Source organism: Vidua chalybeata, chromosome 5, assembly GCF_026979565.1.
Source record: "Vidua chalybeata isolate OUT-0048 chromosome 5, bVidCha1 merged haplotype, whole genome shotgun sequence".
Taxonomy (NCBI): Eukaryota; Metazoa; Chordata; class Aves; order Passeriformes; family Viduidae; genus Vidua; species Vidua chalybeata.
Genome location: NC_071534.1, coordinates 37,773,467 through 37,786,932, shown reverse-complemented (window position 1 = coordinate 37,786,932; position 13,466 = coordinate 37,773,467). Strand labels below are relative to the sequence as shown.

The following is a 13,466-nucleotide window of genomic DNA, read 5'->3' as shown; positions in this document are numbered from 1 at the left end:
AAAGATTATTTGATTATTTAGATGTGTGAAACAGGTGCAGTGGATATGTCTATGAATTTAACCCGGAGTGTTTCTCAGCTCACACTTAAGTAAGAGGCTTTAGTCTAATATGTGTGGATGTTTCGAATGAATATGCTTTGTTTTGCTTTACCTGTTTCTTAAGTCTTCGCTATGCAGCTTGTGCATAATGAAAATGGACAGTAAGCAAGATCAGCAGACGAAAAATTTTTTACTCAGCAGTCATTTAATGTTATTCTTGCTTTCATTTTGATGATAGTTGGAATGGTAACAAAACCAGCAAGTGAGCAGTCCCAGGACTTTTCAATACACAATGAAGATTTTCCAGCATTACCAGGCTCCAGCTACAAAGATCCAACATCGAGTAATGATGACAATAAATCTGTAAGCAAACCTTAAGTCTTCTCTTATTTTCAGTGTTCATACTTCTTTTGATGATTATATTTTAAAATGGTCAGTGATTATATTTGTAATAAGATATTTTCAATTTTGCCCCTCTAAATTAATGAGAGATTTTGTATAAGCAGCATTTAAAATGTAATTATGTAAATGGAATTTCTCAGCAAGGTTTTTGGTCCAAACAGTCACCCTGCTTGGACACGTCAAAACTTATTTTTGAGAATTGATAATATTTTTTAAGTTTTACAATTTGTAATTTTTTTTCCTATCAATTGTAGCTCATCTTTTTGCTACTGATGCCTCTCATCAGTAGTAGTAATCTACACATTCTAAGATTTTTGTTCAAAATTGTCCAATCCTTTAAAAGTTAAGGGGTACAATATCTCCTTAAGGTGAAATGCCTAATGGAGATGTGGAATCAGAGGGAACAAGCTCTCTTAATAGAGAGCATTGATGACTATATTGTAGACTACTGAGGTACATTATATCTTAAGTATTGTGCATTAGATATATAGCTTAGGGCATAAGATTATGGGCTTTTCTTCATTGTTTACTCTGAAAACGTTGTAATAAAAAAATGCTATTTTATGCAAACAAAAGGTGAATAAAATGTGGATGGCAGAGGACACTTTCCTGCAGGATTTGACAAAATGTTCTAGTTTTGGATTGTTTTATTATTTCTAATTGCAAAAAATATGTTAATGCCAATGCCATAAATATTGGTGAATAAGTAGTAGACATGATTACAAACTCATGTAAGAACTAGAAAATGAACTGTTCAAAAAGAGAGACATGAGGAAGTGTGGCCCCCAAGTGTTGTGGGCAGTTTTATCATGAGGAAAATGTTCTGATAGAATTAGTACTGTGTACAGTAAGGAGAGAATAAATGTGATTAATTGTATAAGTGTAGACTTGTTATAAAGATTATGAAAGAGTTAGAAATTATACATATGGCAAGTATATTTTGTCAGTATATAGATTCCTGGAGCATAGTCTATCTTCTTGCCAGACGTAGTCTGGCATAGTGTTTATATCAGACATAGCGTTTACATGTCTTTCCTGATAGCTGCAAATTGTATGTTGCTTGCACCTGAAATTGGCTTGAGTATTATCTGTTACTGTGTCATGGAGTGTTATTCAGAAGCAGGACTACGGGGAAAATCAATGATGTAGTGATCCAAAGGAACCTCTAGTCACTGGCACTTGGGATATCCACTGTGTATTCCAACTTGAGTGTAAAATAATTTATTCTTTTAGACTGCAAATTTTTAGCCTATTAATACCTGTATGACAGGTATACTTTGGAGAATAAGTAGTACATAAGGTTTGTCAACAGAACTCAGGGGCTTCAGCTTGATGCCATTTATTGAAGTGACTTGATATACTGACTTAGAGTGCTTGACTGAAAAGATAATGGTCAATAAGTATTTCCATTTTGGTTTGTTTTCATCATACTAACTCTGCAAATTATCTTTACTAGAATTTGAGTACATCAGGCAAAACATCATCCAGCACAGATGGGCCCAAGTTTCCTGGAGATAAAAGTTCAACTACGCAAAACAACAACCAGCAGAAAAAAGGGATCCAGGTGTTACCTGATGGTGTGTCATTCCATTTTTTCTGCTTTAAAAGTTTTGACAGTCATTTATATTACCTTGTTGCTTCCTCTTCTTCTTAAAATGAGAAAATTAATTTGTTCTTCTTTCTCAGGCCGGGTTACCAACATTCCTCAAGGGATGGTGACGGACCAGTTTGGAATGATTGGCTTGTTAACATTCATCAGGGCAGCAGAGACAGATCCAGGAATGGTACATCTTGCATTAGGAAGTGATTTAACAACACTAGGTCTCAATCTCAACTCTCCTGAGTAAGTTTCTGGGATTTTATCTCATCTTCACTTTCAGTTTTATTATGCTGTCGTTCATAGTCTGTTCACTTATTTCACTTGACTATTAAACCCACATGCTGGTTTGCCAAATAAAATCTTAAAATGCAATGACAATAAAATAAAATTTTCTTAACAAAGAGAATTTTGCTTCAGGGCAAGCTTTCAATAAACCTAGTGGCTTTGCTTATTCTCTTAACTTCTTTAGGACTTTTTTCAAGGAATTGACAGTATATTGTTTATAAATGTGTAATATGTACATTCCTTTTCTAATAATAATTTTCCTTAGGGATATTTATACTTAACTCTTGGCAGTTTGGGAATAAATTAGATTTATATAGTGTAATGATCAACAGAACACCTGTAGTGTTAGGCTACACTGAAGATTAGTTTAAATGAAGGTAGTTAACTTCCAGTGACTCAGTTCACCTAAACTAGTATAGTCATCTACGTTTTCTATAGAGGCAGTGGGGAGAAAAGTAGTTAGTGACTGCACAAACACTAGAAGTGCTTTAGACAGAGGAGATGAATAACCAGCCAACCCAGGGTGCCTTTCTTTTTACACTAATTACTCAAGGAACTCAGATCAGTTTAGACAAAACTGGTGACTTTCAGGTGACTGCAGTTGTGAGAAAAAATTAATTTCTGATGTTCTGACTTTCAGCTGAAAATCTCACATCTTTTTGTTTCATCACAGATTTACATAGTGTTTGCCTTATAGACAGAGTAGTATATATATTTTAAGGTTTGCACATGCTATATTAAAAAAACAACAGACAGCAAATTCACATAGTTTCCATCTTTCATAAATTTATATGGAGCTGCATGTAATCAGGAAAGCTTGATGAATGTGGATATTAAGCACAAGAAAAATGGTTCCTTATTACTCTGCTTTTCTTAGCAGCTGTGTTGTAAATAACTGCATCTTTAGTATTTAATTACCGTATATAGTGTATTTAGGTTCTTGGATGGGGAGGATAGGAGTTAACATTTGATGCAGACAGTTCCTATGCTATAAAGCTGGTTTTACTTCATGCTGCAGAAAAGCTTTGCAAACAGACCTCGGTGTCTGGCCTGCCATCTTTCCTTATGTTAAATGTTCTTCCCTTGCTCTGTGAATTTTTGTTTGAAAAACTAAAACTATGTCGCATATGAAAAGGCAAATGTTTCTGCCCTGTGTGGTAGTTTGGTTGGTAAAAAATACCTATGTGACATAAAAGCTTAGCACAATGAATGTTCTTTTGGAAAAAAAAAAATTAGAATTTTGCATATATTGCTAGTGGCTTAAATTATCCCTTCTAACTCCTGTTTTGAAGAAGAGTAAAATCTTTACTGATTAGTTTTAAAAAGCAACCTACCAGTATAAATTTTTCTTCCTCTTTTAAATCATAGACTAATAAATCAGAACCCACCAGGCTTGTGACAACTATTCCTAGTTAAATTGAAACCCTGCATAATAACACTGAATACCTGAAAAAGGCTGGGACCTCTGGCACCTAACTTGAAGCAAAGATAGATTTAAAAGGAAATCTTGACCCTGTAGTTTCCCATGTCAGTTTAAATGCAACCTTGCTCTGCATATTAAAAAGAAAAATAATAAATATAATTGCTTTAGGAAAGTTTCCTTTTTACTTTTCACCCCAGCTAGGGATTTGGTTGTGTAATATAGCTCTTAGGTTTGCGAAATTGATTACAGAGGGGTTTTTTTGGTTGGTTGGTTTGGAGGTTAATTTTTATCAATTCACGCTTTTCTTCTTTCTTCAGAAATCTTTATCCCAAATTTGCATCCCCATGGGCATCATCACCTTGTCGACCTCAAGACATAGGTAAGAGAGAAATAACGATTAAATTCAATATGAATATTTGCAAATTTTATTAATTTACATGTCTTAATAGTTGCGTCAATTCCGATTCTTTTTTAGACTTCCATGTTCCATCTGAATACTTAACTAACATTCACATTAGGGATAAGGTGAGTACGTGTGTGTATGTGTGCATTTTTTGTTTATTTATTACCAGTAATTTTCTAAATTTTCTTTCAGATAGATGTTCAAAATAAGTCCATTTTGTGCATGTCCTCAATCTTTCGAGAAGCAGTATTGAGTTAACAGGCTGATGGGACACATCAAGCACCCATTATATCTTACGAAAAAAGAATGGGCATGCAAAAGAATAGCTAAAAAGCACAGCATGTTTTTAAGAGTTTGCCCTTCATGTGAAGTTGAAGTTTTTTGTGATATAATTCAAATTGCAAATTAAATTGACGTATTTCTTCTTGAGATAAGCTCAGAATTGTATTCTCATTTATCTGTTGCATTCCATATCTACATGAAAAGGGATTTTTTGAGATATATTTTCTTTCAACTGTTTGAAGGGATCATTGAAAAATAGCATAAGAAATTTTAGTAGTGTTACTTAATAGGACATGAAGGGAGCAAATACATGCAGAATTTGTGGGTTTGGGTTTTTTGAAGTAAAACAGGAAGATGGAAATACACACATAACAGGGGGAAAATTCTGTCTTGATGGCTTGTTACATCTTTTAACTTGGAAAGGTTAACTAAAAGTGAAGAAAAATGATTGTTTTAATAATTATTGTTCCTGTTGTATTAGAATATAATTTTCAACACACTTAGAATAGAAGGATGGAAGTTCTTATGTATCCTTGTGTTATTTAAGTGGGGTAGTGTGTTTTAGAACATTTATCTATTGTGGTTTTTCATTCTCATTTTCTTCAATCTTTTGCAGCTGGCTACAATAAAACTTGGCCGATATGGAGAAGATCTCCTGTTTTATCTCTATTACATGAATGGAGGAGATGTATTACAGCTATTAGCAGCAGTAGAGCTGTATGTTCAAACTATTTTGTCAGTCTTATATGAGTTAATCTATTGCAATAATGAAATGGCAGATGTTTAAAAAAAAAAAAAAAAGAACAGAACACTCAAACAAGTTAGACATTGAAAGAAAGAAGCTTAGTCAATCTTGAACTGTAAAGTTTTTTCTTAAAATACCTCCTCCAACCTTGGTGTCATTTTGTACAGAGTTTTTTTACATTTGTATAGTGGAAATCAAAAGCCCATCTCATGTATTTTGCATTATGAAACACTGTGGAAAAAATGGCAGGTGCCAGTCATTATTAAATGTGTAACTTGCCTGTCATCAACCAAATAAGAACCAAGTAAATACTCATAAAAAGAGTTTGCTGTTAGAACCTACCAGACTTGAAGTTTCTCATGTGTTTTAGTTTGAGGTATAATAACTGTACGGAAGAGGTATGAAATTACAGGTTTAACGATGTTGTAGAAATTCTGTTTAGGATTTGAATGCATTGACAGTTCTGATTGAAACCTTTAAAGTTAGTTATTAAGTCAATTTCAGATAACTAACACTAAGAATTATTTTTCCTTTCTGTTACAAATGAAAGATTTAACCGGGATTGGAGATACCACAAAGAAGAACGAGTATGGATTACCAGGGCACCCGGCATGGAGCCGACAATGAAAACCAATACGTACGAGAGGGGAACATATTACTTCTTTGACTGTCTTAACTGGAGGAAAGTAGCTAAGGTATCTCTTTTCCCTTGTGTAGATACTTTAGGTCTGTCAGCCACGTAGTTTTACAACAAGAAGAGTAAAACCCAAAAATCTCTGACTTTTTATTCTCCTGTTATTTAGGTTCATTACCTTAATTTCCGATGTCTGAGAGAAAAAAGATTGTTTAAAACATTGGCTTGATTGTGGAAAATAAGGGGCTGTCTCTCTTATTTCCAGTTTTCTTTGGGAGGTAGAAGGATGCAAGACTTCTTTTAGGAGTTTTGTTAAAATTGAAAGCTTTTCCCACAGCATAGAGTTGAAGAATGGGAAGCATTATTTGGAGTTTCAGAAGTTGTACTTGTGAACATTTTATTACTTTGCTTTAGAAAATTAAATAGGATGCTACCGCACCTCATTTAGGAATTTAAAATGGATGTGGGATGGGTGCAGGGAATGCTTTTTTGGTTTTACAGTCTCTCCTTAACCATACTTAGGAAATCCATGCTTTGTTGTTTGAAAATCAGAGTTCTTTGAAATAAATAACTTCTTCTAAGGAGGAGGCATATTTCCATGATTCTTGTTTTCTATACTGTAGACCAAGAGGCATTAAAAATCAGAAGGCTATAGTATAGCTTTTTTCCTTCCCAACTGTCATAACCTATTGGTCCCATTCTGTCCATTAATGCTGTCAATAATGTTCTGTCAGACCATCTGTAGATGCTGTATCACACTCTTCTTTTCTCTAAAAAACAACAGATCAAATCAGATTAACCTTGAAGCCTTGAACTCAATAGATGTGATTCCAGCATATTGTAACTATATTTTGTAGTTCCACATGCTTAGGTATTTCATAGAATAAGAAACCTTTTCACCAGCAGCCCAATTTATGAATTGTTTGCTGAAAAGGCGTTTCATTTGGAGATTATGGAACATTGCATGAAATAGTTACATGTCTCTTGATATGATTTTAAACGTCCGTTTTAAAGAGAATAAAGTTCAGTGTCCTCCTCTGTCTATACAGCCATTTGCCATCTAGACATTAACTAGATACATGCTATTTTTATTTCCTCCCCCACTCCACCCAGTAATGTTGCATAGTTTGTGCAAACTCCCCTCAGGAATTAACATTCCAGTTGCCCTGAAAGATACGGAAGGTTCTATAGTCCGATTGCACATGTGACTGCTTGCCTCTGCTGACTTTCTACTGCTCCAGGAAAACCCAAGAATCTGTAACTGACCGTTTTAGTGGTGAGCCCTGTTTTTATAGTTTTTCCTAAGTGCAAGGTAATTCCAAAACTTCTAAACAAAAGCACCACTCGTCAAAAAGAAAACAGAAACAAAAGGAAACTTTTTGTTTCTACTTGAATTACTCATTTGCTGCATGGTATACTTCCTTAAGTTCCCCGAGATGCTGTTTAAAGCTATTTAATTATTGCCTAATGTCATCAGAGGGGAAGTAATTACCTTTTGAAAGGATAGGTTTCTTTTCTGGAGTCAAATGTACATGTTCCGTTTATTTACGAGCAATGAGCCTTGTGTAGTTTCACATATCAATGGAATCGTAGTTTTAGCTTGTATGGACACACAGCATTTCTTTTTACTAGGAGGCAATGGTGCCCATTGTATAATAGTAACCTCTTCAGTGTCTCCTTTTTCTACCTGTGGTAAATGTAGTAAATGTATGCAGCTGCTATTTGATGCTTAGCATTACTTTTAAAGACAGTATTGTCTCTGTTTGAGACATTAATTCCTGTAGTGGGCATGTCCTCTGAGGAAGACTAATACAGACTCACCCTAACAAGAACAGCAATATTTGGTAACACCATGTTGCTTTGGATGCAAAGAAAAGTACAGCAAAGTAGTTTTTTTCTAACAAATGCAGAAGTACTTAATAAATATTTCTGGAATAAGACCTATAAGGAGCTGGAAAAAGAAGAATTCTGATAAATTGCAATCTCTTATTATATCTGTTACATTATTAGTGGATGCTGGGAGTATCAGTTCCTTAGAAGACCACAATAGTAATTGCTGCTGAACAGTTTCCCTAGTCCTTTATTGAAGCTGGCATACAGGAATACTTGCTCATAAATTACTGTCTCATATGTGCATTATCAATTATTTTTCAAGGTGCTTTATAAATTTGGTTCTTGTTCTAGTGTAGATGCTCAGATATAGGGTAGCACATACCCTAATGTGTTGTGCTTTGCAGACATAGTGTATTTTGTATTTTTGTATATGAGCTTACGTTTTTATTGTCCCTATTTTAAATTACATACATTACAATATGAAATATTGCTGCAGTGAAATACAGCAGTTTACTTTAGATAGCACATTTAAAAACTTACATTTTTAAAAACATAAACTAGTTGTGATTTAGTCGATCTAGTGTTCTGGGTTGGTTTTAAGAAAAGTAAAGAAGGCTGAATAACTTCTTTCAAGAAAAATCAAATAATATATTTATCCTTTTTATTAAGCTGTAGGCTCTGCTTTTATATTCTTAATAGATAATAGACTGAAGAAGGAAATTCAGCAAAGTAGCAGAGTAATGAGAATTCCTAAACTATTAGGAAATAAAATCAAATTAATTCTGATTTGACACATGGTAGTAAAAAGTGAAAATAATATGAATGATAAACTTCAAATTCACCTTAAATGCAAAATAAAAAGCAGAAAAAATCTGTTTACAGATGTTTGCTATATGGTTTTTCATCCTAGGGCATGTGGAAAGTATGCTGAGGTTAAAGACATTGATTTTTTTTCACTGAGTTTTTGGCTATAGTTTGCTGCTGTTGAGGAGACATGAGAGAGGAAGGGGAAGTAGCTCTGACACCAAAAGTGCTTTCTACAATTGCACATTTACTGCAATCCTAACTTAAGTTGTCTGAAGTAAGCTGCTTGAATTTTCTTCTTACTTTTCAGTAAGGAGAATTAATTTAAGTACAAGATGATAAAACCTTTTTACATTGATGCTATAGTTCTAAAACATGGAATTCTTTATGGGAGAGAAAATTAAATTTTTAAGTGTTTATTTGCTTCTCAGGGTTACTATCTAGATTAAATTATTCCCTATCCTGTCAAGATCAGTCTTAATTTAAATAGTTTCATAATTTCTTAAAAGTTAAATTTATTATTCCAGTAAAGATATGGCATAGTATTTCAGCTCAGCCCCTAAAATGGGTCTTTGCATCCATCTGTAAGTCAGTATAGATGCTACTTTTAAGTTCCATTTGGAATTTTTAAGCTAGGCATGGGATTTCTACTCTCTGCTCTCATGGACTTATACAATCCAGAATATTTTGTCCTCAGGCCTGTTCTGCTAAGTTTTTTGTTTAGTTTTACTCTATAACTGCTATGGATCATCCTAAGCAATCCTCTCCTACCTTAAGTATCCTTGCCTGTTACTGTTTGTACATGTACAGACTGATGTAACTTCGCTATCAAATCTAGTTTTCAGGATGATATGAGAGGTGATTATTTTCTTTGCATAGAACAATTTATTTAGTGTCACACATTCAGTATTCATTATTCGTGGTTAATAAAGGGTATTTAAGTTTTAATTCTTACCTTCATGTGGAAAAGAAAGCAATTTAACACATTGATCAATGGATAAGTGGAACTTTTTACATTTTACTTATAGCTGTTTATGTTAAAATAATACCACTGCTGTTGTTGACATCCTAAAACCACAGTGACAAAAACAAAAACATAAAGTATACCTGTAATGTGTTTTCCCCTGTGTAATAAATAATTGGTTTTTCATTTCCAGAAATACTTTTAATTAATTAATTAATTCTTTTTTAGATTATTGTCAGACAGAACTTCAGGTGTTCTTACATGCTACTGAATATTGAATTTGAGTTTTACTGACACTGGGATGCAAATCAAGAAGGCTGTTTTAAGCCTGTTTATTTTAGCAGTCAATGACAGTTTGAAGTATGAACTCGCATACTCACATACTTCTAGAGAAAATTTGATAGGGAAACATACTCCTTCTGAAGAAGGGACTTCCATTTTGTGAACACAAAGGATTGCTCAGCCCCGTGAGCATTTATTCCAGGCACCTTGTTAGCAGCTCCCACTGCCAGTAGGGGCTCACAACAACCTTAAGCTTGGAAAACCCTTTTTTAGGATACTGATACTGTCTGGTTTCTGATACTTACAGTATCTTACCGGTTTGATTAGCAATTTGCCATGGGTAATTTTAAAGGCATTTCAGAGCTTGTGGGCTTGTGGAAGCTCAGTTAACTGATTGAAGCTGACCATAGATGGATAGTATCTGCAGGCCCTTCCATGGTTATGTGGAAAAAAGAAATTTTGACAGCCATGAAAGGCAGAGAAAGCTGGAGTGATATCTTTTCTATTATAAAATGACTGCAGAATTCCTGGAGATCATGGAATCATAGAATGGTTTCGGTTGGAAGAAACATTAAAGACCATCTAGTTAAACCTTGTACCATGGACAAGAGCACCTTCCACTTGACCAGGTTGCTCAAAGCCCCATCCAGCCTGGTCTTAAACACTTCCACGGATGGGGTAGCCACAGCTTCTCTGGGTAGCCTGTTCCAGTGCCTCGCCACCCTCATAGTGAAGAATTTATTTCTAATACCCAATCTAAATGCTGCCCTTCTTCAGCTTAAAGCCACTCCCCCTTGTCCTATGCCCTTGCAAAAAGTCCCTCTCCACCCTTCCTGTAGGCCCCCTGAGATCCACCCAACCTTATCCAGCCTTTGACACCAAAGTACATGTATGGACTTGTACCCTTTGATCTTGCTTCTTACCCAAGGGGAGAGAGGTGCAGCAGCTCTTCAGTCTCAGCATGTGTGTATCTGCTCAAAAAGAGAACGTATACCAACTGGCATGCAGTTTTTCTTAGGAATGCCAGAAGCTATTCGCTTTTGTATATATGACCTAAAAAAGCCCAAACAAACAAACACACCACCTAAATAAATAAAGAACCCCCCAAAAACCAACCAACCAAAACGAAAACAACAACAAAAAATCTTTGGTTGCAGTAGAGAGCCAGGAACTAGAAATGAAGCAGATGTGCAACATTTCAGTGCAGATGGCTGTAACCTCACACAGGTTTTTCTAGGGTTTTCCAGTTTTAGGGACAGTATTCTCAGGGGAGTACACAATGCTTCACATTTTCCACTACTTTGTTTCCTTGCCATGCTGAATGTTCTTTCTCTGCTAAATGGACCTTGTTTTGCCTTGAAAGAAGAGAGGTTTAAGAGTTGGATTTCCTAGATTTTATTTCTGTTCTTGCATTAATTTAGTACACATTTACGTGTACTGAAGTATTACATTATTTAATCACTTTAGAGAGTGTTCTAAAATAATCTCTTCATTACTCATGTGTTTTCATCTTTGTGTGAAAATAGTGGGCTAAGTTTTCTTTGCAGATGCAGGTGATAAATTACTGTGCATGTCCAAAGTTGTTGTTGAATTACTAAAGAGTACCCCTAAAAAACAGTTCTGAAACTTCCGCTTACCCTGTTTCTTGATTGAAGATTAAATGGGATGATACATAGTTAAACTGATGAAAGAGTCTGAAGAGTATAAGATTTCAGGTTTGGTGGGTCTAGGGCTTAAATATGAGTATGAAATGTGGAGGAATATTTCGATATTGGCTTAAATGAGTCTCAGTACTTTGTACATAGACATTTTCACAGAATCATTTACATTAGAAGAGACTTCTAAGATCAAATCCAGCCTTTGACTGATCACCGCCATGTCAGACAGACTAAGTCCAGTTGTTTCTGGAGCACCTCCCTCATGTCTAGCCTGAATCTTCCCTGGTGCATCATGAAGCAGTTTGGCCTTGGTAGTGTGACATAAAAATATTCCCAAATTTTAGTGCATCCAGAATAAGTCTCTGTACTCCTGACATGTTTTAAGACAGCTTTTGTTTATAATTCAGCTCATGCTGTGATTGTGTATTTTTGTTTTGTGTATGTGCATATATAAAATAGTTTGAGATTATAGCAGGAGTTCTGAAAGTCATGTAGCATTCAAAAGAATAGGAGAGCCTGCATGTTGCAGGTGTAAAGGCTTAGTATTGTTGTAATTTATACTTTTTTCTCCTTAAAATATGGAATTCAAGATAGCAAAGTCATGTGGTTTTGCCTTAGGATAAGTTAGTACTTGAGCTCCTCTGTATTTGTGCTTTTCAAGTATGGCTGGTAGACCAGGTGTTGACAGGTAAATGATACATTGTTTTATTTGTGTTTGTCTTTTTTTTTCTTTTTTTTTAATTGTAGGAGTTCCACCTGGAATACGACAAATTAGAAGAAAGGCCTCATCTGCCATCAACCTTCAACTACAACCCTGCTCAGCAAGCCTTCTAAAGACTTCCCTTTTCTTGGGGTATGGCTGTCTCAGCACAATACTCAACATAACTGCAGAACTGATGTGGCTCAGGCATCCTGGTTTTAATTCCTTGAGGATCTGGCAATTGGCTCATGCGAAGGGTCACCATTTGAGGTCCTGCCTTACTAATTATGTGCTGCCCAACAACTAAATTTGTAATTGTTTTTCTTTAGTTTGAGCAGGGTCTGAATTTTTGTTTTTGTTTTCTTTTTTGCCAGCAGACAAGCTTGGGTCTGTAAAGACAAGCGAGTACACTGACAAAAGTTTACCACTTAGTTTTCCAAAATGTAAAAACAAAAAAAAAAGAAAAAAGACAAAAAATTAGACAACAAAATTTGCATTGTTCATTGTAGCACTATTGGTAATAAAAATGTTTGTGCATTTTTATGTGAAGATCCTTCTCGTATTTCATTTGGAAAGATGAGCAAGGTTTGCTTCCTTCATTTTACTTCCCCTTCTGTCTTTGAAAGGCAGTTTTCGCCAAGCTTAATGCAAGAATATCTGACTGTTTAGAAGAAAGATATTGCCACAGTCTCTGGTTAGTTTCCAGGGTTGTGTATTACTGAGCTTCATCTTTCCAGAATGAGCAAAACACTGTCCAGTCTTTGTTACGATTTTGTAATAAATGTGTACATTTTTTTTAAATTTTTGGACATCACATGAATAAAGGTATGTATGTACGAATGTGTATATATTATATATATGACATCTATTTTGGAAAATGTTTGCCCTGCTGTACCTCATTTTTAGGAGGTGTGCATGGATGCAATATATGAAAACGGGACATTCTGGAACTGCTGGTCAGGGGACTACTTTGTCGCCCTGTGCACTAAAGGGCCAGATTTTCAGCAGCCAAGGACATCCATACCCAAGTGAATGTGATGGGACTTAAAGAAGTGAACTGAGACAATTCACTCTGGCTGTTTGAACAGCAGCGTTTCATAGGAAGAGAAAAAAAAAGATCAATCTTGTATTTTCTGACCACATAAAGGCTTCTTCTCTTTGTAATAAAGTAGAAAAGCTCTCCTCACTGCAGTGTTGACTTTGATTTGAGATTGTGAAATTATTTCTTCAACATTAAAAAATGGAAAAAAATTGAAGTATTAAAACTATCGAACTGTACAGTGGTTAAGACACTTGAAGAGTCTTTTTGCTGCTGACAAGTAAATTTATGAGAATTTCATATTCTTTTCCACAGTAAAGTTTCCACGGCTAAAAACTTTGGTTAACCTTGGTTTCAGATCCCCTCTTTATAA

The 13,466-nt window shown here is 35.0% G+C and overlaps 1 protein-coding gene across 5 annotated transcripts in view; it reads left to right on the top strand.

The window, feature by feature from the left end:
* Positions 1-13,240, top strand: part of CNOT2 (CCR4-NOT transcription complex subunit 2) — an 84,987-nt gene extending 71,747 nt beyond the window's left edge. For 4 of the 5 annotated variants that reach the window (XM_053944363.1, XM_053944365.1, XM_053944366.1 and 1 more), the window contains 8 exons: positions 278-402; positions 1,898-2,018; positions 2,128-2,284; positions 4,067-4,128; positions 4,225-4,274; positions 5,051-5,151; positions 5,730-5,874; positions 12,102-13,240. In XM_053944363.1, coding sequence (XP_053800338.1) covers positions 278-402; positions 1,898-2,018; positions 2,128-2,284; positions 4,067-4,128; positions 4,225-4,274; positions 5,051-5,151; positions 5,730-5,874; positions 12,102-12,188 — 848 coding nt within the window. In that variant the 3' untranslated portion in view covers positions 12,189-13,240. The remainder of the gene's footprint in view (positions 1-277; positions 403-1,897; positions 2,019-2,127; positions 2,285-4,066; positions 4,129-4,224; positions 4,275-5,050; positions 5,152-5,729; positions 5,875-12,101) is intronic. The other variant, XM_053944364.1, reaches the window with a different exon arrangement.
* Positions 13,241-13,466: the final 226 nt, after the last annotated feature.